The sequence below is a fragment of the Dermacentor variabilis genome, chromosome 6 (genome assembly GCF_050947875.1).
Source record: "Dermacentor variabilis isolate Ectoservices chromosome 6, ASM5094787v1, whole genome shotgun sequence".
Classification (NCBI taxonomy): Eukaryota; Metazoa; Arthropoda; class Arachnida; order Ixodida; family Ixodidae; genus Dermacentor; species Dermacentor variabilis.
In genome coordinates this window covers 164,568,010-164,592,808 of record NC_134573.1, presented here as the reverse complement: position 1 = coordinate 164,592,808, position 24,799 = coordinate 164,568,010, and the positions used below count along the sequence as shown (strand labels likewise).

The following is a 24,799-nucleotide window of genomic DNA, read 5'->3' as shown; positions in this document are numbered from 1 at the left end:
TTCGCCCCCATCGAACCAAGATTCCGTCAACAATAAAAGCCAGAACAGCTTGGCAAAACCAGAAAACAGCCCGCTTAAGTGAATTCTCCTTCTGGTCTATTTGATGATGCTGAAAGTGCTAGTGACCCGTGTCGCCCAAAAGACACACACACACACATATATATATATATATATATATATATATATATATATATATATATATATATATATATATATATATATATATCGAGCGTATACGCTGGCATTTTCTCTTACGAACAATTCTAGAGTAAGAGCTTTATGTGAATACAGGCTCTGCATATTTGAAATCTACTTTAGTTATGCCGCATAGGACAGACATGTATGACATCTTTACATTGCACAGATGGTCTCATGGACATGCGTAACTGCCCTTAACGTTCCCCCAAGACCGCCATATCAGAAGATCACTCATGCGTATATTCAATTCTCAGCCCTAATGACAAACATTTACCAAACTGTGACCCAAATTTTGAGATCATGCCCGTCGATTTGTGTAACAAACGACACTGGTTCGCCTACGATCGTCGTAAGTCAATCATCTCAACAGCTGTCTGGCACATCGTCGCGGAGCAACACAATAAATTATCGGGTTTTACGTGCCAAAACCACTTTCTGATTATGAGGCACGCCGTAGTGGAGGACTCCGGAAATTTCAACCACCTGGACTTCTTTAACGTGCACCTAAATCTAAGTACACGGGTGTTTTCGCATTTCGCCCCCATCGAAATGCGACCGCCGTGGCCGGGGTTCGATCCCGTGACCTTGTGCTCAGCAGCCTAACACCATAGCCACTGAGCAACCACGGCGGGTACGGAGCAACATAATCGGACAGGTCTTATCGAAAGGCGAGTGCGGGACGAAGCCTGCGAGTTCACTTGTTATCGCCGAAGCACAAGCACACGTTCGTGCTCCGCCACACAGCGGAGTTTTATCTCTGGCACAGATCCAACGACCTTCACGTGTGCTCGACGAGGAGGTGAACGGATTGTGTGATTAAACTATCTCAGTGACCTTCTGTGAACCTGTCGCTCCTATTTCCATTACTTCGCTGTGAAAGGCAGCAACAGCGTCTAAACAAACCACACTTATTCCGAATGAACAAAAGAAAAAAGAAAGACGTCACAACAGTTGTGATGTGCTTTCTATACTCCGTCTCACGAAATTCGTGCAACACAGCGAAAACTATGGGTCTTGTCAGCCAATGTTTGTTTTTTTGTTTATTCGTGTGTTTGTTTATTTGCTTTTTTTGTGCGCGTGACCAAAGTGCAAATTAACACCTGACACCCAATAATAAACTAGTGCCCGTATTCACAAAGGCCTCTTACGCTATAATTGTTCGTAAGAAAAAAATTTAGCCAACCACGATTCTGGACATATCATTAGCAAAGCCGTGCGGTCCGGCCAATGGGAAAGAGCCCTCACAAACAAAAACCTTTGTGAAATCGGCCCTAGGATCGCCGACATGTCTTGCAGAAAGAGGAAATTATCGCACAATCTGCTTCACTAATCCATCCGTTAATCTCCTTATCAACCGAATGTCGTACAGGGGAGGATTAGCGACGGTCGGTGGCCGCGGCTCAGTGGCTGTCGCATTTAGCTGCATAGACACAAGATGGCGCGTTTGGTTCGCGGCCACTAAAACGACCACGACGACCGTATTCAGATGAATGCGGAGGGCAAGAAACATCCACGCGCTTTCGTTGTTTAGATGCCACTTAATTATTGCAGGTCGTCCAAAACCGTACGGATGCCTACACTCGCACCTAACCTCCTAACCTACTCTGTAGCTTTTGGACGCAAAAACCCGTCAAGAAAGGCTTGCCGAACTTCATGATATATATATATATATATATGGCTCTAGTTTGAATGGTTCAGAAAAGGGCAAAACTGTGTTAAATATAACATCAGCCGCAGTCTACACTACACGAAGGGAAAAGCCGAAAGAAGCACGTCCCACTCATGGCGTTTACGCGCGGTGCTCACTCGGCCAGATAAGGGTCGTTTTGCATACGCTGTTCCACGCGACGCAGCCATCGAAGAAATTTCTAGCTCGCGAGCCCCACCCCGCATGCCGACGCTTCTTTCGAGAGCTCAGGGCCGCTGGCGTGGCGCGATCAAGAGCATCGATTTTCGCTCCCCGCCTTAACACTCTCTTTTGCTGTCATTTTCCATTTAGTGTTCTACTTTTTCTTCCCCTTTTTTTTCCTTGTTTCTCTTTCTTTTTTCCCCTCCGTCGTCTTGGCATTTTCGGGCCTTAGTAGTAATGGCCTCCCCAAGAGACGCCCATCGCGTGGTTGCGATTTTCCCGGCACGGCTAACGGCTAAGTTAGCGGGCAATCAGAAACCGTGCAATAGCACAGACACTTGGGCCATACGGTTGGACTCGTTGAACACAGTGTAACAGCGCGAAGACGGCCCATGGCAAGAATAGAAGAGACGTAGGGCACGTCTCTGTCTATCTTACTCGTCCCACCCGCGGTATTTGCGCGTGGTATCTGCTGCTGCACATAATATATCTGCGCAGGACGACAGTGGCTCATCCACTATCAAGGAGAACACCTTAATCGGTATTACGAAACAATTAGCGCACATAGAAGCCCACGTGCGAAGCGAGACCTCCCACATAATAATACTTGTTGTCTGCCTCGTTGTGCTTTCTTGCTTCCAATGAAAAAAGAAAGAAAGAAAAAAAAGAAAGGCAGGGAGAATTAAAGGACCGTCTTTTGTGCAAATGAGGAGTCCTCTTTCACTTTGATCACAAATTTAGGTCTGGAAAACGGACACGTGTTCTTATAATTGAACGACAACTAGCGGCACGGATGCACTTCGCCGCACGTCGGCTGTTCGGACGCACATTCAAGAAAAAGTAACATTAAAGAGAGAGAGAGAGAGAGATCAACCATGAAGCGGTGCAGACGGCAGGTCTCACTTGAAAATAAGGGGCCTTCGGTGCATGTGATGACGATAATGGAGAGTCTTAGTTTAGTAGATGCAAGCCTCTTGCGGTCCCTAAACTAAAACTCTCTAATGGCGGAAAAAGGCGCGTTGCGGGTGACAAACCGACTGGCAGTCGATTCTGGGGCGCTATGAGAGGGAGCCGGATCAAAGTATGGCGAACAGAGGAGGTCGCAGCCGTACGTAGAAAACAAAACATTTCGACCACAACCACCACCATCACCACCACAGAATGTGATCAAAGACGACGACCTCCTGCTCGCCATCCGCGTTTCAAGTAGCTTTAGAAACCATCAAGAGCAAGCGCACGTTCTAGCACCCGCTTTCCTTGCTTTTCACGAACGCCAGCAGAGCTAGCCGAGCACGATGCCCTTCTCGGTGTCTATTGGTCCTCTTGTGTGTCGCGCTGAGTGCGAGAGGGAGACTGAGCTTTTGTCCGGGGTCACGTTCGGTTCGGAACGCAGTTAAAACCGCGGCGCAGCAGACAAATGCGTCGTTATGCGCGCTGCCGCCGCTTTCTCGCCATTTATATATACATATTCGTCGCGGATCGCGCGCTGGAAACGACTTCTTTTTTGCTCAGAAACACATACTTCGCTGGCCTCGAAAGGTACGCCTTTGCCCCGAGGGTCCTAAGCAAGCAGGTTCTTGGAAATTATTCATTGCGCCGTAAAAACGTGCCAGGTCTTGACACACGGGGCCAACAGCAGGCCTAAGTGTTGCTTGAAAACGAAGCCATTGCTCCAACTGATAGCTCACGAGTGTCACTTATGTGAAGCAGGTCGACGAGTCGAGATTTCAATAATACTGTAAGTGTTCGTTACCGTGCATAGCTGAACGACGTAAGAAATAGACCAAGCGCAAACAGTCGTTTCCTAGCGTCCGCAGAAGAGATGGTAAAATAAGTGCACAGTGACGCAGTCCACTTTCTGACTTCAACCCGAAAGCCTATTCCTCGGAGTATACGAGCTGTCTTGAAGGTTAGAAAACGTCTGAAGAACGTCTGTGGTTTGCTGCACACCTGTTGTTATAGCGCTTATCGTAGAGAGCAGTTAGCGATTTACCCATAGGTATACACAGCCCTCCTTGATACAAAAAATGAATACAAACAATGAAATGTTCAACATTCGGCAGCCAAAAAACGCCATTGCCATGTGGTTGTCAATAGCCTTTTCAACTCATTTCATGCTGCGCTAACTGCTGTGATTTTCTTGCCTGTTGCAGGTGGAGTGCGTCGTATTCTATCCCTTTCCCGCATTACGCTCATGCGTTGCTCATCCCAAATTCCTTTTATACGAACGAATGTGCATGAGGAATGGCCACAATATGTTGCATGAATCGGAATGCTCCGTTTGTCTGTCTTATTTGCGTGTGTCGGTTTGTGTGCCTGTGCGTACGCGTGTGTACATCTGCATTTCTATGTGCCACAAGTGTGCTAGCATAGGTACATGCGCGTGCGTGGGGTTGCAGGTATGATTTGTCCTCGAAAGCTGTCGAATCATACCTCGTAGTATGCGCATGAAGTTATTCTTACAGCAATCCCAGGCACTCTCTAGCTCCTCTCTGTCAGCCATCGACACTAATCTACACTAAAACACTAAAATATATATGATATTTGGACGTGGACGTGCTTTCTGTCACATGTGATCAGCCATGTGAGCATCGTAGAACCTCCAAAAGGCTTCACGCTTGGAATCAGAATACCGTATACCGTCGAAAGGTCACGCACAGGCACATGCACTATACACGCCATGAGCTTTTCTGCGCAACTTTTATCACGACGCCAACAACAATAAAACAAGGCAACACAAATGAGCACAGGAACACTGGGCCTCTCGTTACCTTGCCTCGGCGTGCCTGACAAAAGTTCCCGTTCTGTTGGGAATGCGATACCGAAACGGAAACGGGGGAGGTACAAAGGAAACGAGACAGTCAGAGAATTCTAAAACGCCCCACAAAATGCGCGATCCGCTCCTTGACAGTCGCCAAGCGCGCTCGCCTTCGGGTTGCTTCCTGTTTGAGCCGGTGAACCCCCGAACGTGTCCCGATTATTCAGGCAGGCAGGAAGCGTCCAATCAGTGGCGTGCGCCGGCGTCAAGGGAGTGCCGTACGTCGCGCCTCTCGGCGCTAGCGGCAGCGGGTCAATAAGATAGAACCCCGCGTCGTCTGGCGTGCTGCGAGGGCACAGACCCCTGCCGTGGCCAGATTTGAAAAGAAACTGCACGCCCCCTTGGCAGTCACTCACTGCTGCGTCTAGTTTCCTCTTTGTCGTGTGTCGCAGAGGTCCAAGTCTTTCTCCCTGGGTTCGACTGTTGACAGCGCCCTTTCCAGAAGGATTCTGTGACGTTCGAAAGGAAACAGTTCGTTTGCCGTCGTGTATCTGTCGTAAAATTTTTGTTTTGCTCACCGTCTTTGCAAAAGCTTGGTCTCGGTCGAAATTTTCACTTGGGAGGCCCTAGTTCAGCTACAAGAAAGAAACTCGGGAGAATAAAATCACGGAGGTCCAAGTCCCCGGGGTGTTTCTGTCTATCAGAAGCGGGCTCTGTGGAAAACTGTTATGACTGGACAGCTGGCAAAAGAGAACTAATCATAAGGCCGTTTCGAGTATAGCAATTTTTCTTAGGCATCATATTGAACACGTGGTCCCATTCGTGTGCGAGCCAAGTCAACGTTGCTGGACAACTTCACCGCCAACGGCAAACTTTGGCTTCAGTGCAAAACTCGTCGAAGGTATCAGTTGAATTTGCATTCCACAGGCTACAAGTATGTTTTTCCATCTGCCCAATGTACTAATCGTCGATAAAGTACTCAGAAAGCAGCATATGTTCGAGCTAATCAGTATCATCTACTGTCGGCTCTCTTTATTTCAACCACGGTTATTTCGACTTTTCTCCTACTTCGAACGCACTAGAAAGTCCCGGCGAGAAATCATATATGAAAGAAAAACTAGTTTAGTTCGAACGCGAACGTGTGGCGCTTCGGTTAATTCGACCCACGCCGTCATCTCCTCATGCGCGCGGCGGCTACTAAGACTTGAGAAACAAGAAATTTAGCAGACGGCGCTACTGTTTCCCTAGGTGTGAGGCTGCTTCACTTTGCTTTTACTTAAATTTTTCTATACCTTTATTTTCAGAACTTTAAGAGTTTTACTTTTCCTTTCAGTTCAACGATGAGGCGGTTTATACATGCCGGGCCTCATTGATGCATGCCGGTTGAGTCACGCTTCAAGAACCCTAAGCAAGAATACGTTACAGAGAGCCTCAAGCAATAAAAAATATATTTGAATTCATTGACTTTGCCGCCGCTTGTTAATTCGACCTTTCGGATAATTCGACCAAATCTGCAGCGATCTCGCTAGGGTCAAACTAACTGGAACCGTCTGTATTGTCACGTAGTAGTGAGGATGAAGAAAGCAGCAAAACTGGGAATGACGAGACTGGCGTTTTATTGGGCGAACTTGTGCCCTCAAGAACAGGTTACACCCAAAGAACGGCGACAGCTGAGAACACAGTCGGCGATCGTCGAAAATTTGATCTGCCGGTCAAGCGCGTCGGCTTGGATACACGAGTCGTCGAAGGTTCCAGAGCAATCGGTGGTGCCCGCATGTCTTCCCGAAAGTTCTACACAATTAGCGTGGCACATGCAATCAGATTACACAAGCTTCGGTGACAATAGAACCATCGATAACATTCGAGAAACTTCAGATACATGCGGGCGCGTCCCGCGCTGAGCGATAACATACGTTAGATGGTGAAAAGCGCTCAACCGTAAAAAAAAAAAAAAAAAAAAAAAAAAAAGTCCACGCCTCAGTATTAATGCACGTGCTCCTCATCCATTGTGTGACATTCGCAGCGCAGAGGAGCTTAAGCGAGTTGAGCACTCCTCGTATATCAAATAGGTCACTTTTACCATGTGTGGATGCTGGGGGTAATACAAGAAAAAAACGATGCAAACGCGTAAAACTGCCGGCGACAACACATTGCAGCAGCATCAACAACAAGAACAAAAAAAAAGAACAACTCTTACGTTACCTTTGTCAACGAATGAAAATAATTCGCAAACTTTGCTGTGCTTTCTGGCGCAAAAAAAAAAGAATGAAAGGCTTAAATAAGTGAAACTATTACGAAATACGTGACGTCATACTGACACCATGTACGCCGCCATGTGTCGTCTGCAGTATTTGGATAGGCTCGGCCTTTACTGTTATTATTACTTTCCAAACATATATTCTTTTTCTAATGATCCATATTGCGTGCGCAGTGCCCGCCCGCTTCGAACAGAAGTTTAGCGTGGAGAGCGTGAGGCGTGGCGACACGGCCATCTTGCGCTGCGAGGCGCTCGGCGACAGCCCCATGGGTGTCACCTGGCACCGGAACGAGGACCCGCTTCCGCTGGACTCGCCAAGGTAAGCGCGCGCTCGCACGTTGCACATAGCGCATATAGCGGATCGTAGGTAACCACAGTACGCGTACGAGACGACATCCGACTATTTGGAACACCGTAGAAACGCCGCTAGCTTGAATGTGGCCACGTCGCATGTTGGAAATGAGTAGTTATATTCAGGGGAGGCGCATACTTTCTGCCATTAGCAAGTAAATTCATTGCAGTAAAGGCAGCGATGACTTAATGCTTTCCTGGTTGTTGCTTTCTTACTTTTTTTTTGAATAACCGTTATTAGAACAAATAAAGGCTTCTAGGTACCGCTGGGGCATCGCTCTCTCCTTCGCCGATCAATGAACACCCAGACGGTTCCTCTTTCTGTTCTTGCAGGAAATGCGTAATAGAGTGGGATTCCCGCTTTCCTTCAACGTAGCGGCATTGTCTATAGTTGTTGTCGCTTTCCGCAGTAACAACAAAAAAGAAAAGAAAATGCTTGTAGAACTTATATACTGGTTTCTTGGCGAGCCGGAATGGCAACGTCGAATGAACCAACGGGCAGCGAACTCGGTTTCGCTGAAGAGGGCCAAAGACGCGGTAGAGAGACCGTCTCGCGTTGGGGAGTACAGGCGCGTGAAGAGGCTCACTTCCGCGCTCGCTTTTGCGCCAGGCTGCAGGTGTTCGAGAGCGTGACCGACCGCGGCACGGCTTCCGAGCTGCACGTGCAGGGCGCCGAGCGGTCGGACAACGGCCTCTTCAGCTGCCTCGCCAAGAACGGCTTCGGGACGGACAGGCGAAGCATCAAGCTGGTGGTCCTCGGTGAGTCCCAGCTCATTTGCCTATCTTGATTGATTGATTGATTGATTGATTGATTGATTGATTGATTGATTGATTGATTGATTGATTGATTGATTGATTGATGTCAGTATGTACTGAACCGATTGCATATACATCGTTGCCATTGTGCACGGGGCCTGCAGGAGCCACAAACAGAAGTAAACGCTGGGCGAGTTGGTTCCAAGCAACAAGGAATGATTGCAAGAAGGAATCGCTAAAGCAGCTGCAGCTTGTACTCGGCGCAAATCCCGCTTGGCACTTTTTGTTTGATAGTTATACGGGGCCAACAGAGTTTCAATATTTGAGCCAAACTACGCCGAATATAAGCAGCGCATTAGTTGAGAAGAAGGCCGTCTGAGAGTGCCTCGAGTACAGACGGGTTTCTTTCTATTTAGGTGTGTGCGGTAGGAGATGATGCCCCTCCAACAACGCTTAACCAGCGCTGCTACTGTTTCTGAACGTTAGACGTCACTAATAAATAAACCATAGCATCTCTCCCCGTATTTTTAAACTTGGAGGACAACAACAAGGTATAAGAACTGACGACCGCGCAAAGGAGCGATGCAACGGGAAATGATGGGCGTAAAGTTTAGAAATAGCAAGTAGAGGGCGGTATGGATTAGAGACCGAGCGGGCGTAGCCGAAGTTCTATTTGAGATTGAGAGGAATGAGTAGAGTTAGAGAGGTCCTGCAATGCATTAGGCACATAGATAACTGGTAGACTATAAGAGTGACTATAAGAGTGGCTGTAAGAGACAGCCGAATACGGCGTATACTGTTAGATGGCATGATGAGAATAACGAATATACAGGAAGAATACAGGCATAAGATGGAGTCGGTTGGCGAAGGACAGAGGTAGTACAAAGACAGACGTATTTCAGAAGGGCCTTCGTCGTGCAGTAGACATGAGATGGGATGGCGATGATGATTATGAAGATGATCCTTACCAAAATACGACGCTTATCCTCCTTTTTTCTTTTCTTTCCTCAGAGGTACCGTCAGCCCCGTTCGATGTCAAAGTTGAGCAGTCTTGGAGTCGTTCCGCCAGCGTCCGATGGAATGCCCCGTACAGCGGCAACAGTCCCGTTTCCAAGTACATCGTGCAGTATTGGAAGGACCACGGTGAGAAACTTTTCTTGTCTCGTCCGAAAGAAAAGTCTACGCGATACTGTTCGGCCAAAACAACCGCATGGCGTGTTTGTCTCTCTCTCTCTTTCCTCTTGCATCGAAACTGTGAAGGCGCTGCGCACAGGCTAGAAGAGGCCATCGTCGTGGCGCCACAGACGTCGACCCTCCTGCGTGACCTGCAGCCGGGCACATCGTATATCGTACGCGTGCTGGCCGAGAACACCGTAGGGAGGGGATCCCCGTCGGAGAGCCAAAAGTTCCAGACGAAAGAAGAGGGTGTGCAACTTCATTCTTTCCTACTTTACACACGGGTCACCAAATGGAGCATCTTGAGCTATTGGTCAAATAAACGCGTGCGGACCTGCGTCATGCTGAAACTGCCTGTGAGCCACTGGGCTCGTACCGGTTATAATGGCATCATTCCTTTCGCTCGATTTTCTCCCTCACTTATCATTTACCGCCCACGACGTAACAGATGCCGATGATAGCGTAAGTGGAGCGCCGCTCAGACCACTGGTGAAACGTTATCCCGGACATGCTTTTCAGGTTAGCCTGCGCGTCTCCCGGCATTTCTCAATAGTCTTTCTTGAGTAGCCTGCGGGTACAGCGGACGTTGAGCATTTACCGCGGGCGCGGGTGCAGAGCTACTTTGGGCAGTTAAACTGCAACTCTTTGTTTTCCGTGTCAGTGGCAGAAAGACGTCGACGCGTCGGGACTCTCCCCGATGCATCGTAGGAATGAAATAATTTTCATTAATTTATTAAGGGGTTTTATGTGCCAAAAGCACAACCTGGTCATGAGGCACGACGTAGTGGGAGACTCCGGATTACTTTTTGACCAGCTGGGGTTCTTTAACGTGCACCTAAACCTAAGCACACGGGTGTTTTTACATTTCGCCCCCATCGAAATGCGGCCGCCGTGGCCGGGATTCGATCCCGCGACCTTGCGCTTAGCAGCGCGACACCGGAACCACTAAGTAACAACGGCGGGTGGAATTAAAGCTCATTCGTGCTTAACGCTAATATGCACCCCGTGACATGAGGAAAACAGCGACCCTCATGAAAAGAAGCCCTCTTTGTCGAAACGTTAGATCAGGCTACGCTTTTCCTTGCTCGCCAACTGTTTAATTTTCTTTTTGTTTTTTGTTTTTTTCGCCATATTTAGATGACGGTGGAAGGTAACAGACACACGGAACCGAACTATACCGAGCATTTGACAGTACCTAAGGCATTCTTTTCTTAAATCTAAGCATATTTTTCTCTCTCTTATTTTCACGCCCGTATGACCAAAGTTAGGGAGGGCGCTTAGATTTAAACCAAATAATATATGCCACAAGGCTGAGGAAGAGATATCGTATATAGAAAGGCTCAAAATTAATAGCCCTGACTAATGCCTAGTGCAACATTAATATTCCGCGTAGAGTAAAATGCTGCATACCGCAACGATATTCATTTGCATTCGTAGTTGTCAATAGCCTCGCTGGCTCGTACTTGGTTATGATGTAAAAGACACGAAACGATGTCAAGGAACGACATAACAGGACAGACGCTTTTTCCTGTCCTGTCGTTCCTTCACCTCGTTTCGCTTGTTTTACAACGTGACTATCCTTTGTAGTCATTCACTGGTAGCCTTAGTTCAAATGTCAAAAATGCACTCGTGAACAGTGGCCTTCATTATTCCCTTCTCCTGCAGAACCAAGCGGCGCTCCTACTGACGTCATGGCGGAGTCTAGAGGACCAACTCTTCTTCGCATCAAATGGAAGGTATGTGCGGGCCAACATCTGCGGCACAAAAGTGCCGCGATAGTAAAGGTCATTCGTGCTTACTGTTAATATGCAGCCCGTGAAGTCATGTATTAATGAACTGGTAGCTAGCTCTCACGGCACCGGCACACACAGATCAGACACTCGATAGCGATTACTTGTAACTCATCAGAGGCGTATACGTAGCATGGTACGTGTTTCAGTGTCAGGACACTCACTGAAACTTTGCTGGTCCTTTCGAGAGCGCCGTCCTAAGCAGGACAAACAAGGCCTGCTTTCACGTATCAGGTGGTACGCCATAGAGCTGTTCACAAGAACCGATGCCGCCGAATATTGGCAGCGAACATAATATTCGCGATAGCGGCCGGCCAATGACACAGTTTATCAAGCGAACAGCTTTGTGAATCCGACCCAAAGTTCCTAGAGGAATGGAAACGCCCCGAAATTAGAAGCGGGTTAAAACAGCCTCCGAATTGACGTCCTGGCTACGCTGCTGCTGTCTTTTCGGCTTGTAGCAGTTAGGCTTTGCTATTACTGTTGATGAGTGAAATGTATGGGCCAACATTGCAAATTTAGGGCCGTTCTTTGGTCAACCAAGTCACTTTGATGTAAAAAAATAAGGGACAAAAGGAAAAGAATTGTGAGCGGGTACAGAACAGCAAAAAAATAACAACAACAAAGAAAGCGTGGAAGATGTTACTAACGTCTTCCAACCACGTCCTTCGCACTGGCCAGGCACCACCCAAGGAACAGTGGAACGGTCACCTGCTGGGCTACTACATCGGCTACCGCAGCCGAACCTCGGAAGAGCCGTATAGTTACCAGTCGACGCTGGTCACTGACCAGCCCGAAGAAGAGCATCTCCTGTCTGGTCTCAAAAGGGCCACCGAGTACAGCATCGTGGTCAAGGCGTACAACGCGGCTGGCTCCGGCCCAGACTCACAGGAGGTCTTTTCCAGGACAGCAGACTCTGGTAAGTTGGTTAGAAAGAGCTGGCTTTAATGGCAACTGGACACAGACTGCCCAATGCCTGGCCGCAGGCTTGGCAAGCAAGATTATTCATATGATGGGTGAAACACGATGGTGACGCCTTAAATGGGCACAAACACTCGCTCACACATGAAAACATCTACTAACATGGAAGTGTTGAAAAGAAGCTAAAGCCATCATCGCGCGCGGTCTACAGGCAGTGCTGTGTCACTGGTAACTGTTGACGTACGATTACAAACTTCAAACTGCTGAGTATAATGCAGCAAATCATATGAATGACACTGCTCGTACAATGCGATGAAGCAATGCGCTATTTTTGTGCATTTCTGCAGAGCCACCACTGCCGCCACGTCTATGGCTCGAGTCCCACGACCGTTTCTTCATCGTCGTTCACTGGCAACAGCCTCCAGGACCACCTGTCACTCGTAAGTACCCGGTACAGCCCCATGTAGCACGGCAACGCCTTCCAAAACAGGATCCCTTTTTTATCTTAATTTAAATGTACCGTGCCTTGACTGTCGCACTGTTATGTTATGTCATATGAAGTGTCTTCATATGACGTCATACCAGTACAGACTTTTTCACAAGAAGCTAAACCGCCGGCGCCATGTTTGACACTGGACTGCGAGCACATGGGCTAGTAAACTGATGAGTTGAGGAACGAGGGCAGACACACGCTTTGCTACAGTACAGAACCTACTCTTCGCATTCATTTGCCTTCGTGCTTTAAGTCCCAATACTCACATTACCTCACCGTCTAACTTACTCGCTTACAACTCAGTGAGTCAACTCTTCGTGCGAAGCCTTGCCTAGCACTCTAAGACTGCAAATACTTAACGTAGCTGGAAAATGCGAAGACGTGCAAGTGTCATCGGCTGAATGGATGTGCCGTCTGGCTACCGCGCAGACTACATCATGTCGTACCGGGAAGAGAACGGCCCATGGCGCGAGCTGACCGTACCGCAGGCGGACAACTCCAAGTACACGCTGTCGGGCCTGCGAGAGGCCACCCGCTACCAGATCTACCTGCAGGCTGCTGGAGAGGGATCCACAAGCGCCCCCAGTGAGACCATCACCGTGCTCACAGAAGGCGGAGGTAAGCCGCGGATGCTTTCTGCTGGCCGAACGCCAGGCTACGTTCACCTCCGACAGCTCTCGGTTGTCCCCAGTACACGCGCCTCGAAAATGAATCGCTTAGTGTGGGAGCGAATAAAGCTGCAATGGAAGGAGGTACTTAGGGATGTCCACAAATAACATCGAAATAGATCAAACTCACGGAATTGTTCGCCTGACTACGAAATTACGTAGCAATTTGAGCTGTCGCGTTCAAGTTTTATTCTGTTCAAATCAGAGATACTATACTACAGGACGCTAAAAAGCTTATAAAAAGATTCAAGCTATAGCTCGCAGCACGTCGGAAACATTCACACAGCGGAGGTCATCGGAGAGCTCGGGAGTGTGACTTCATCGCCCAGCAGAAAGAGCATTTCAACGAGGATGTTGTTTCCTGAACTGAGTGATGGGCGTCACATTGCAGCACTATCGGATGCATCCATGCCGGCCCCGCATGGAAGCCAGAGCCGCGAACTTCCGGTCTACTTCCGGCTGTCGGTAGTGGCGCCGGCAGCCGCGTCGCTCACCATCATCGTTCTCGTCATAGCCGGGGCCTGCCTCTTCGTGAGCCACGAGAGGCGGAAGTACAAGAACATCATCGGTGAGTGCGCTTCACTGTGAAGGATACGAGCCGCCGCGGGTGTCGACACTTTGCTTGTGTAATATTCTGATTGGTCATAATGTCGGTTCTTAGTTGTAAAGGTTGTTTGGGAGAAAACGTGTCGTATGTCCTCACCTCGACGCAGCTAGTTCACAAACATCCAGCGGCAAGACCCGTCTCGCAACTCGAAGCTCCTTAAAACATCTGCTACCGGGCTAGGACAATCTGAATTGTCTCGTAGCGTGCCCGATACTCCGTAGGTTAAAACCAGAGAATGCCCGTGGCATAATCTCCGACCAAATGGATATGGCGGGAATTCGCTAGGTGGCGGCAGATTCATGAAAGGAAGTTTGGGTACCAACTTCGTAGTAGCACGTATATATATATATATATATATATATATATATATACAAAGAAAACCAACACAGATTCATCGGTGCTTGTTCTTTCTTCTGCTGACATTCGTGACGCATATTCTAGCGTACCTTTCCCAGGTCGTCTGTGAATATTCATTATAAAGCTTTGAAAAAAAAAAGATACCCGAGCGTCATCGCGACGGCCTGTTCTGTCTCTCTCGCGCCGGCAAATGCAGTGCCCCCGTTGAAGCCAATCAAGTCCGGCACGTACATGAGTGGAGCCGCAAGCCTCGGGCGTCCACAGAGCCAGCGCTACGTGGACGTGGACCAGCGACTGGGCGCTCCGCGGACACCCCGGCACGCAGACGGCGAGCGAAGCGTCGGGCCGCCCGGCTCGTGCCGGCCGCTTCTGGGCTCGGCCATCCCGCAGTACCCGGCGCCGTACGCGACGCTGCCGATCCGCTGCCCGGCGGCCGACGGCCCCTCGCCCTCGCGGCTCACGCGTAACGCCAAGGGAACGTCCCTGTCCCAGGTACGTGTCCCGCAGGAGCCTTGGGACGCGCCGCGCTCAGGCGTCTGGTGCGACATCTGGGCGTCAATGACGCTCACGGCCGGCGGCAGTGTGCGCTTGAGTAAGGCCCTCGACGTCCGTCTCTGCCTGCTTCTGCCTGCTGCCTCCTACACTCGCTTACTCTGCTCTGTGCTGGCGCCACGGCGGCAAGCAGTGAACCTTTTAACTCCCGAAAAGGAGTAAGGCTGTCCGCTAAACCACGCAGTTGTTGTTTATTACGGCGTGCGAAGCTATGGGAGGGCTTGGCTACTAAGCCGGCAACCCTAAAGCCTTAGCCAAGAGGGCGAAACCCTACAATAACAGACACAGATCTTGAGGGGAAAATATAGAAACAAGCAGGCAGAGTTCACGCAATACGCCCCTGCGCTTGATGTCACGCTTAGTGCCCTAAACTCATCAGAACAGTTCGTTGTTCGGTGAAACTCGCCAACAGAGTTTTGATGTCACCGCAGCCGTTAGATTTACGATTCTGAAGTCATGATTCGGTGTCATCAGTTCTCTTGGCACGTGCCAAGCACCGAACTCGCGTACATGTCTCCGAGGAGCAGGTTTAGTTTGTTATTCCTGCACGACTGGTTATTATTTTGTGCGAATTCGTGTGTAGAGGAGACTCTCTCCCGGTTAGTGTGTTCAAGTGAGCTGGCGACCAACAGATCTGCGTATCAGGTGCAGGGTGTCAGCCAAGGGACAGCATTGCGCCATTTCAGGTGTTAAAAGCATTAGATTGCATAAGCAGCCGCAGGCCCACGCCGTCCACGAATACCCCAAGCTCGCGCGCAGTCAGGTCGCGCCGTTTTTTGCTGACCGCCACCCGCTCGTTGTCTCGTCTGGTGCCATCTTTCTCTTTCTCTGTGTGTGTCTCTGTCTTTCTCTTTCTCTCGCTGTCTCTTTCTCTCCGTCCATCTTCCGTCTTTTCCCGTTTACCCTTGTTTCTCTCGAGGGACAGAAGAGGATGCGGTTGCACGTACGTTTTTTATTTCTCTCATTTCTTTAAAACTCTGTTTCGGAAGGGCTGTTCTTTGCGTTTCGACCGAAGGATGGCGTCAGTGGCATAGTTCTCAATTGCAAGCAGTGGCGGAATTTGCACCCGCCTCAAGGGACCTTCTTCGGTTACAGAGGCAAATTCGCAGGCTTTCAACGTTTGGGGTCGTCGACTTCGCTCGTCAAGAAGATCCTGCAAGTGATTTTTGATATCGAATGAAGAAAGCAGCGATAATCTCGGTATGAAATGTATCAAGCGAAAGCACGCTAAAAATTACTCAAGAAGATGCTTAGGTGTTGTCTAAAACGTCGTTCGCTGACCTAACGACGATGATCTCATTGGGGGTATCGCTGAATAAACAATGTTTCTTTTTTTTCTTTTGTTGTACATATTTTATTATTGCCATAACGGCCTTATGACGATAGCTTTCTGGAACGGCGTGTAGGCGAGCACATCGTGAAGGGGAATTGCAGCTATCCCGTGCAAAAGAGATAGAACAAAAGAAATAAAATAAAATAAAACTGTGTTCGACATATGCCCAGAAACATCATCCTTCGTCGAAATCAAAGTGTCTTGCACATGCCTTTACCGGTCTCTTTGTTTTTTTTTTCTTGCTTTCTGTTCACACCATAGTGCCTGACGCATCGTTATTCATATATACGAACGCAAAGCGCATGCCCTGTGCATAGGAAAGCGTTCACCAACTATGTGTGTAGACATACGGACTCCTTAGAACGAGTCACATTGTGCGCGGGCCTGTTTTTCTTTCTTTTTCTTCGCTCTCTCGCCCTCGCCACCAGGACATTCTGGACAGGGAAGGCCAGGGCAGCAACATCATCGAGGAGGCGGCAGAGATCCACCACTACGACATCGCAGCCTAGAGGCGGTGACCTGTGGCGATCTGAGTGCAATCGAACTGTGCGTGGAGGACTGGAAGCAGAAGCAGCATCAGGGATGGACGGAACACGGGGAGCAGGTGACGACGAGAGTGGCAGCGCAGGACAGCGGGAGACAGGGAGTCGAGGGCGACGGGGAGAAAGGAGCGAGCGACTCCGTGGTCGAAGCGCCCGAAGGCCTCGAGCTCAACTCATCAGCGTACAAACCGGACGCGGACCCTAGTTCCTCACAGGCCAACAACATGGCCGTCGCTTTCGAACTGAACCTCTGAAACGAAAACACTGACGACAGACTCACTTTCATTTCTCTTCCCCATTTTTTTTTTATTCGTTGCCCGGTCCCCCGTCGCTGGCCACCGTCTCGACGAACTCCTCATTAGTGTGTACGTACACGTGTGCAGTGCGCGCGCGTCTCTAAGTAGTGTACGTGTTGCCCACCCGAGAACCTTTGTTTCGAATTGTGCGTGCGTGTGTGTGTGCGTACGTGCTGAACGTGAATTGCTCATCGTTCGCCGATCGTGCTTGCGTGTAGCGTTCTGTCCGTATAGTAAGTAGCTCTCGTGTTGACGTGTAGAAAATATCATCACTTCTTGACTTCTCGGCACCCGAAAAAAAGAACACACACATTTCGTTCCCTCGCCCATTCCCGTTGCCACCATCAACCCAACTCCCGGCCATCGCTCGTACTTGCGATTTAGTTTTCGTGATTACCTTTACGCAGGTTGTTCGCAGCAAAGTGCGAAAACGAGGTATCTACTTTTAGTCATCTAAAGCCGTTGTGATGGTGGCAAGGTACTGTTGTGAATATAATAAGCGACGCCGGTAGCTGACCGGCGATCCTAAGCAATCTAGGAATCTCCACGGAAAACAAGAAACTACGCAATGTGAAATGAAGCACCAACGTTCGACGTTTTGGATTGTGCTCCTGTTTTGTTGTTTTCCGAAGCCTGTGTAGTTTTGTCGTCATTTATTTTCGTGGGCTATTCCTGCTTTTTTTTTTCCTTTTCTTTCTGTCTTCTTTTTTCGTTTTTATTTCTTTTCTCCGTGTCTGGCGTCTTGCGGAAGGAAAGTTGCTTTGCCCTTGTCATGTTGGTAAGTCGAGGAAGTGCAGTGAAATAATGCCTCCCATACTTAGAACTGCTGTTGTGTTGCAGTGGCATTGCGCACGGCCGAGTGAAATCCTTTTTCATTGACCCGCACTGTTCAGTTTACCAACGTTACAAACGGCGTACAAGAAAAAGCAAGAAGAACATTCCAAACGAAATCGACAATCGAGGCGCCACCAGTCAGGCATTTTTCTCTTTCCTCTTTTTTTGTACAGACCCTGTTGCCTTGTGTGCTTCTTTCACAGCCAACTTCAAACCACAAGCTGAACCACGAAGGTGTCATTGCTGGCACCCTGCTACATAGAGCTTTTTCTTTTTTTTTTTCATGTAGTGCGCTGTAATTCTGTGATACTGAGTAGGTATTTATGAGAGAGAAAAAAAAGGAGACATATGCATTGTTTGTTTTGTTGTGGAATAAGTGTAGGTTTTTTGTACGTTTGTGTAGCGTTCTTGTTTCCGATATCCAAAGAAGCAAATCGAGTCATGTAAAGCATTTTTAGACGCACGAATGTCGATCGTGTTCCTTTGGTTTTTCGTTGTTCAGTCGGACGAGTAGGCGTGCTAGCGTAAACTCGAACCGTCAGTAAATTTGTTGGTCTGTGACGTCACCGCAGCTACGTCAGAAACAGCCTGAGTTTCACGTGCTGTCAGGTGGGCGCGTTCGGTATGCTATTGTTTGCCGCCTCTAGTTCTCGGCGAATAGTAAGTTCTGTGTTAAAATGTCAACTCTTTTGTATTTTCATTTTATTGTTATGCGTCGCCATGTAATCAGTGCAACTGGTTCGTCGTCTTGAAAGTACGTCTGGAAATAATTTTCTGCAGATAATCACCATGAATTTCCACCACCTTTCTTTGTTATATGTGCAAAATTCCCCATAAAACTCACCCACAGCAGGCCTTTTCGCAAAATGTTGTTTCTCAGTATTTTTTTCTGTTCTGTTTCTTTCTTGTGAAAACGTGCTTCACTTAGCGTATAGGCGATGTTCTTGTAAAATATCGGGAAAGTTCGTAAATACGATTACCATTGTCGGACTCCGCTATATCGATCAACGAAGCTGGGGATAGTGTAGACTGCGGCCTAAACGAAGCAAACAAGCTCGCATTGTTAGTTTTCAATTTTGGTTTCGATGTCATCCAGAATGACGGTACTTTGAATGGTACTACAAATATATCAATAGAGCTTGCAAGGGCTGCCGAGAATTTCGCAAAATGCAAGTGCTGATTATACTCAAGTTAGGCGTACAAGGAAGGGTTTGGTTATTTGTGCGGATGTGCTTCAGAGTTGTGTAACGTCTCGCAGCTTCTACGCCAAGACGGTGTCACCCTTTATAGCTTTTTACCTGCTGTAGAAGAGCGACTTTCATCTAGGCGATAAGAAAAGGAGAGTTCAAACGCAATCTGCGCGCGGATTATCTCTCTCCCTCAACTGAATTATGGTGCTCCGAGATAAAACCGGGGTTGCAAGACTTTTTTTTTTTTTCAACCTTGGTTATCTTTTCCTTTCTTTTATTTCCTCCTCATGTAACGTAGTCTCTTGTACAACCCCGTACCAATGGTGCTGGGAACACGTCGCGACAGGTCTTATACTGTGAGCGGCTGTTCCACAACCAAACAAGTTTTGTATGTTAGTTGACTGTTCTGTTCTTTTCTCTTCGCTTTCCGCGTTAGACCTTTCCGACGAGCAAACTATTCGAAGATAGTTGAAGAAAGCCAGAATGGTATTTGTAGTCTGCGTTCGTCGAGCGTATTCCTTTACCGTGAATCGAACGAGACGTCACTACTGAGTGAGGCATCACATTAGGTGAAAACTGCAATTCATTTAGTTCTAAATCCTGGATGCCAGCACTAACCAGTGGCACCACGTAGAGATTTCGGTGGGCTTTTCACGCATGGAACACTGACACTACGAAGCAAGCTGCTGTCGTAAGTTTTCGGCGTATCTAGTACAAGTCTGTGCCAGATGCTATGCACTTCGCGCACTGCTGGCACTCAGCAACCACGATAAAGCGGAGGAGTATCGCGAATACAGGGAAGCGTACTTGTTTTTTAAAATTAAAATAAGGGTTTTCAGCCGTAGGTTAACGTTAATAACTATAACGTCATGCCCGTCGTGGATTTGCGTGCGTATGAGCAAGGCGTTTTAACACAATGCGATGTGGATGAAACACGGCAAGAGGCAGGACGCGTTGTCTGTGCGATATGTCGGCCGTAAAAGATGGCGGCACTGGAGCCATCGATGTTTGATTTTCTAAATGCCGACAGAAATGTCTTTGCTGCCCGGAAATCGATGGGACCTTAAGCCGAGAGTACAGAGTGGCAAAATCCCTCCTGGTTGCCACAGGCTCCTGGGATCATGTTTCACTTAAAACCGATTGTACGACAAAACAAAGCCACTTGCAGATTTGGGGTATAAATGAGCGTAGAAACAAGTGCGCTTATGAAGTGAATAATCTTGCAGTCATAAATCATATTTCAGTAGTCTCGCAGGCCTGAAGCGTGCGCCTGCTCACGATGGCCTTGAAGGCAAAGGACATCTCTCACATTCTAGTAGTGCGCCGAAAATTTGCGTCGTCAATAACTAAAGAGTAGACTCAGCCCGGCGATGTCAGTGCCCAGTGAGGGTATGTAGCTGACATATAAGGAGTACAACAGGAATTATCGCGCGTGGACATTACTGCGCATGGCTCGCGGTTGCCCGCTCGCGATTGTTGTTTTGTATAAGCAGTGAGAGTATTATATACCTGCATCTGAGTGCATAAATATTGCTATCTTACTGTACGCATCGCCGCATAGTATGTACGCATCACATGTGTGTGTGTGTAAGTAGCGTGTGTTACCGACGTGTAGGCGGGAGATGTCGGTGTAACGGGGTAGGAACGGTCACGTAACACACGACTCCCAGGAAAACGTGTGCGAACCCTTTCAAGTCCGCGCCATTCAGGTGCCTCTCACTTTCGTTAGTCAAACCTGCGAAAATTTGACATCTTATGTTCCAAAACTGGTTGGCGTCTGAAGTGCAAAGTTGTTGCAAGTGTCCGCATCCCGGTGTGGACCTGTTCTTTGGGGAGCTGCGTACGTGTCACGTGACTTGTCCTGCCCTTGTTCCCAGCGGCCTTGTCCTATAGTGGCGCCCTGCGCCATCTCGATCTGAATTATGAATGTAGGCCGCTTACCATTCTAGTCTGACCGTACACCGTCTAAGAGTAACATAATCTCTATACCCGCGAATGAACTTTGTCGCTGTCTGTAGAGCGTAGAGGCGACGAAGCGTTGGGTATATTGAAGATGTGTTGAAGGAAACGGTTGTTGCAAAGCCACCTACTGAACAACGACGCAGTTCGGCGCTGTCAGAGCAGAAATGCACCTTAACTCTCCACACGACGACCTAGCAGCAACAAGATACCGTACCTGAACGCTTTTAGATCATATCAGATTTAGACTGACAGATGCTCACTGACGAAGGTTATGATCGCGGAGACAGCATGCGACGTACGCTTTTCATACTGAGAAGCGAGTTCTCGGTGAAGGAAGATTTTGCGTTGGCGCAGGAAATGTACATCAGTAGGCAATTATAAATCACAGGACGTAATGAATCAAGGCTGAAAACGCACAAGGGTTCCACGAACGCCCATCTGTTGACGCTGCTCTAAAAATTAAATACCGAAGTTATGATGCACATCCCACAGACACATTAATGTTGGGATGACGTTAAACTTTGCTGAGGAGAGATGAACACCGAGCGTGAAGGAATTCATCAGTCACCCAGGAGCTGGCTTCTCTGATAAAGAAAGAAAAGATTGTATGGATAACGTTAATGCATGTGACTTTATAATTTTTTTTCTTGTGGACTGATAGGGTCAATGACTCAGCAAACGGAATGACGCACTCTGAAACAGACCCCTTTGCGTCTGTTTTTGTTAAATCTTATATGCTTGAAAATGAAACGTAGTGTTTGTGTTTGTGTGCGCCAGAACGCACCGTTTGGTCCCAACAACTAGAAAAAAATTTTCACATGCAACCCAAAAGCAGCCGCGCCCTACTGCTCCTAAAGGAACTTGCGGTCAAGCGTTAGATGCTGATTTCTTTTTATTTATTACTCCACTAAGCACTAAAGCGCCGTTCCAGTATCGCTTTTGACTCACATAAGAACGGAGCCGAGTCGAGAGACTACAGAATTCGAAACTATATGCACTGCAATAGTTCGACCATGTATATAGGTCATGGTTGGTGCAACGAGCAAGGTAAATTTATTTCTAATAAGAAACGAGCTTTAGGGCTCTGTCTTTTGCCTCTGTTAATCCTGGCAGCATACACCGAGACCCTTCGTTCTTCACAACATGTTTAATATAGATTTTTTTTTTTTTAGTGGACATAGATTACGCCAGGATTCACGGTAAATGCAATGTGTATATAAATAACAGCTAAACGGCTGCACAATGAACGCTCACTGCCTGCGATAACGATGACAGAAGGCTTCGTGAAGAAAACAAAAGCTTGTCGGCATCATGATGACCTCTATCCTCACACAAATGGCGCCTGTTCAAGAGCGCTTCATTGTTATTAGCCACCGCGTTCAGGAAATGCCCCGCCCAGCGGAACGAGCCTGCATACTGTCCGTAAATTGGAGTGCCAAACGAATTACGCCGCGCTAATCAGACCACAGCTGTCGGACATATAGGAACCTTAAAACAGGAAGTATACGTAGTAAGTAGATCATGAGCATTATCCTGGAGAGCTCGCGCACTTGTTGGACATAGTGACAGTCATGCCGGCGTCGTATTTCGCTGCATAGTTTGGTATCCTCACATGCGAAGAGTCTGTCTCATGTAGCTGTCGTCGTCGTTGTCGTGTACGGTAAAACACCTCACGTAAATTCCGGCGCTGTGTACAGATCCCAGTATGAATAAACGAAGGTCGTCTGCCATATCTCTCGTGGTATAAAGGTGTGTTCAGAAAAGTGTGCGTCGATATCGTGCAGAAACAGAAGCACAAAAGGGGAAAAGAAAACACCTATTCAAAATGAAATCAGCATCACTGTGTTCACTCTATAGCTCTGTATACCACACCTCCGAAAAGTAAAATTGCTGTGTACTCATGATCCCGCAGTATCCCGTGCGTTGCGTCGGAACACGCATACTTTTTTTTTTCTCCTTCCCCTCGCAGTTTACGCATCAATAGTAGTGTGTATACTCTTTATCGGACGTGTTATAGTCACCACACAATAACAGGCGTGAGATTACGCCTTTGTAATCTAGGCTTTCTGTAAATATATACACCTCGATAGCGCGTTTACACTGCTCGCACCCACTCCGTGCGACCGAGTGAAGCGTTTGGCCTCTTGTGCGTGATACCCACGGTCTCGCAGTCTCTCTCTGATAGCGTCGTTCTCGGTGTAAACAACAACAAAGTCACCAGCGAAGTGTCGATGTACAAAATGCTGTTTTATAAAATTTACATTAAAGGTTTCGCAAGCCTGCAGCGTTATCGAGCTCGTCATTGCGGCCCGCACGAGATCTCGGCGGGCCCAGCTTTGCTACGAAGCGCCGGTGTCCTGGGCATTGACCTATTTAAGTTCTAATTGCTTGTACAAGTTAGGCCCAGCAAAAAACGAAAGACAACAACAACAAAAAACATATTTCTTTCTGCTCGATGTTCTGTTGCCGTAAAAAAAGAAAAAGGCAGCAGGGGGCCGCGGCGCCATTTGATATATCTGCTGACACCTAGTGATACTACATCCAAACAAACAAAACAAAAGAAAAAACTTACATAGTAAAGCACGCCTGTGCTTTACATTTATTCGCTCTCTTAGATGTTTCGGCAGTCACCCATCCACTTGTGACTGTCTTCACGCACGAATAGTCGTGCAATGGAAAGAAAAGAAACAGGTTGCCCCAATTCTCATAGGTGTCGTTTCCAGCGCTGCCAAAATATCGACCCAGCCATGGGATGCCACTACTCTCGAAAGTCATACTGTCGAATTCGCTATCTCTTCTCTGACTGGCCCAAAGGGCTGCTATGGTACGACTGGTTCAATATGCCGCCATTGCATAATTTCATAACATGGCGGAATTCAACCACGTCCAGATGAGCACCCCAGGACTGTAGGGAACGTCCACCTTCCAGAAGTGCTGGAGTTCACAAATGATGGGAGTGTTAACTGCATGATCAGCAGTGGAAAAAAAAAGCAGGGAAGAGATGGAACAGGGATCGTTAGCGGCGTAAGTAACTTTAGAATATAGAGATAGATGTTTTGATGAAAAAAAAAAAAAAGGCAGGATATAAGTAAAATGGTAGACTACAAACTACAGTAAGACCCGATTATCTCAAGTAGGCCACATGGCCATTTGTCGCCTTCCCGTTTCAAAAGGGATGCCATCAGAATCATCATCATTAAAATTATATTAACTTGCATTGTCATTCACTCGCACAACGAAGGGTTCAACTGCTGTATCTCATCAAGATCAATATGTGACCAGACTCTTTGATGGCGCTGGACACAGTTCCTCGCAAGACCCTTTACTTCCCACACAAGCGCAAGTTCTCTGGTTGCACTGTCCGCAAGACCAATTGAAGCCGTGCGCTGTTATGAGCGCTGCATCCACACGCGGAAGCCTCGTGATTCTTCGTCGAGCGGGAGCTACACATTATTCTAGCTTTACAATTTTACCGAGAAGTAGGAAAACGCTACTGTTTATCCAGGACGTTGCAGCGTCCAGTTAGTCACGCGGTGAGGTACAACAAAGGATTGTAGGAGACTGTATGCAATAGGCTGTAGCCATCCTGCCAGCACGTGCCAAAACAGCTCCGCCAGACAACGGAAGACAACTGCGAGACGTGCGCTTCGCTGAGCTTCCTTTTCTTTTTCCAAAGGTAGCGCCCATGTCGACAAGGAGAAATCGCATCTTTTTTATTATTATTATTATTATTATTATTATTATTATTATTATTATTATTATTATTATTATTATTATTATTATTATTATTTTGAGGCGCGCCAGAGAAATAAAACAGCGAAGTGAACGAAATGGTGCAGCAAGCCAGCTTGCCGGTCTTCGAGCGATATGCGATGCCCTCGATAGGCACAGGGGCGAGTGAAACACGCA

General features: G+C 47.9%; 1 protein-coding gene across 2 annotated transcripts in view; it reads left to right on the top strand.

Annotated features, from left to right (window-relative positions):
- Positions 1-23,174, top strand: part of LOC142585659 (cell adhesion molecule Dscam1-like) — a 116,174-nt gene extending 93,000 nt beyond the window's left edge. The window contains exons 5-15 of one of the 2 annotated variants that reach the window (XM_075696589.1): positions 7,237-7,381; positions 8,024-8,172; positions 9,181-9,312; positions 9,430-9,594; positions 11,011-11,081; positions 11,817-12,054; positions 12,404-12,496; positions 12,979-13,167; positions 13,609-13,785; positions 14,378-14,773; positions 16,495-23,174. In XM_075696589.1, the coding sequence (XP_075552704.1) occupies positions 7,237-7,381; positions 8,024-8,172; positions 9,181-9,312; positions 9,430-9,594; positions 11,011-11,081; positions 11,817-12,054; positions 12,404-12,496; positions 12,979-13,167; positions 13,609-13,785; positions 14,378-14,773; positions 16,495-16,862 (2,123 nt within the window). In that variant the 3' untranslated portion in view covers positions 16,863-23,174. The remainder of the gene's footprint in view (positions 1-7,236; positions 7,382-8,023; positions 8,173-9,180; positions 9,313-9,429; positions 9,595-11,010; positions 11,082-11,816; positions 12,055-12,403; positions 12,497-12,978; positions 13,168-13,608; positions 13,786-14,377; positions 14,774-16,494) is intronic. The other variant, XM_075696590.1, reaches the window with a different exon arrangement.
- Positions 23,175-24,799: the final 1,625 nt, after the last annotated feature.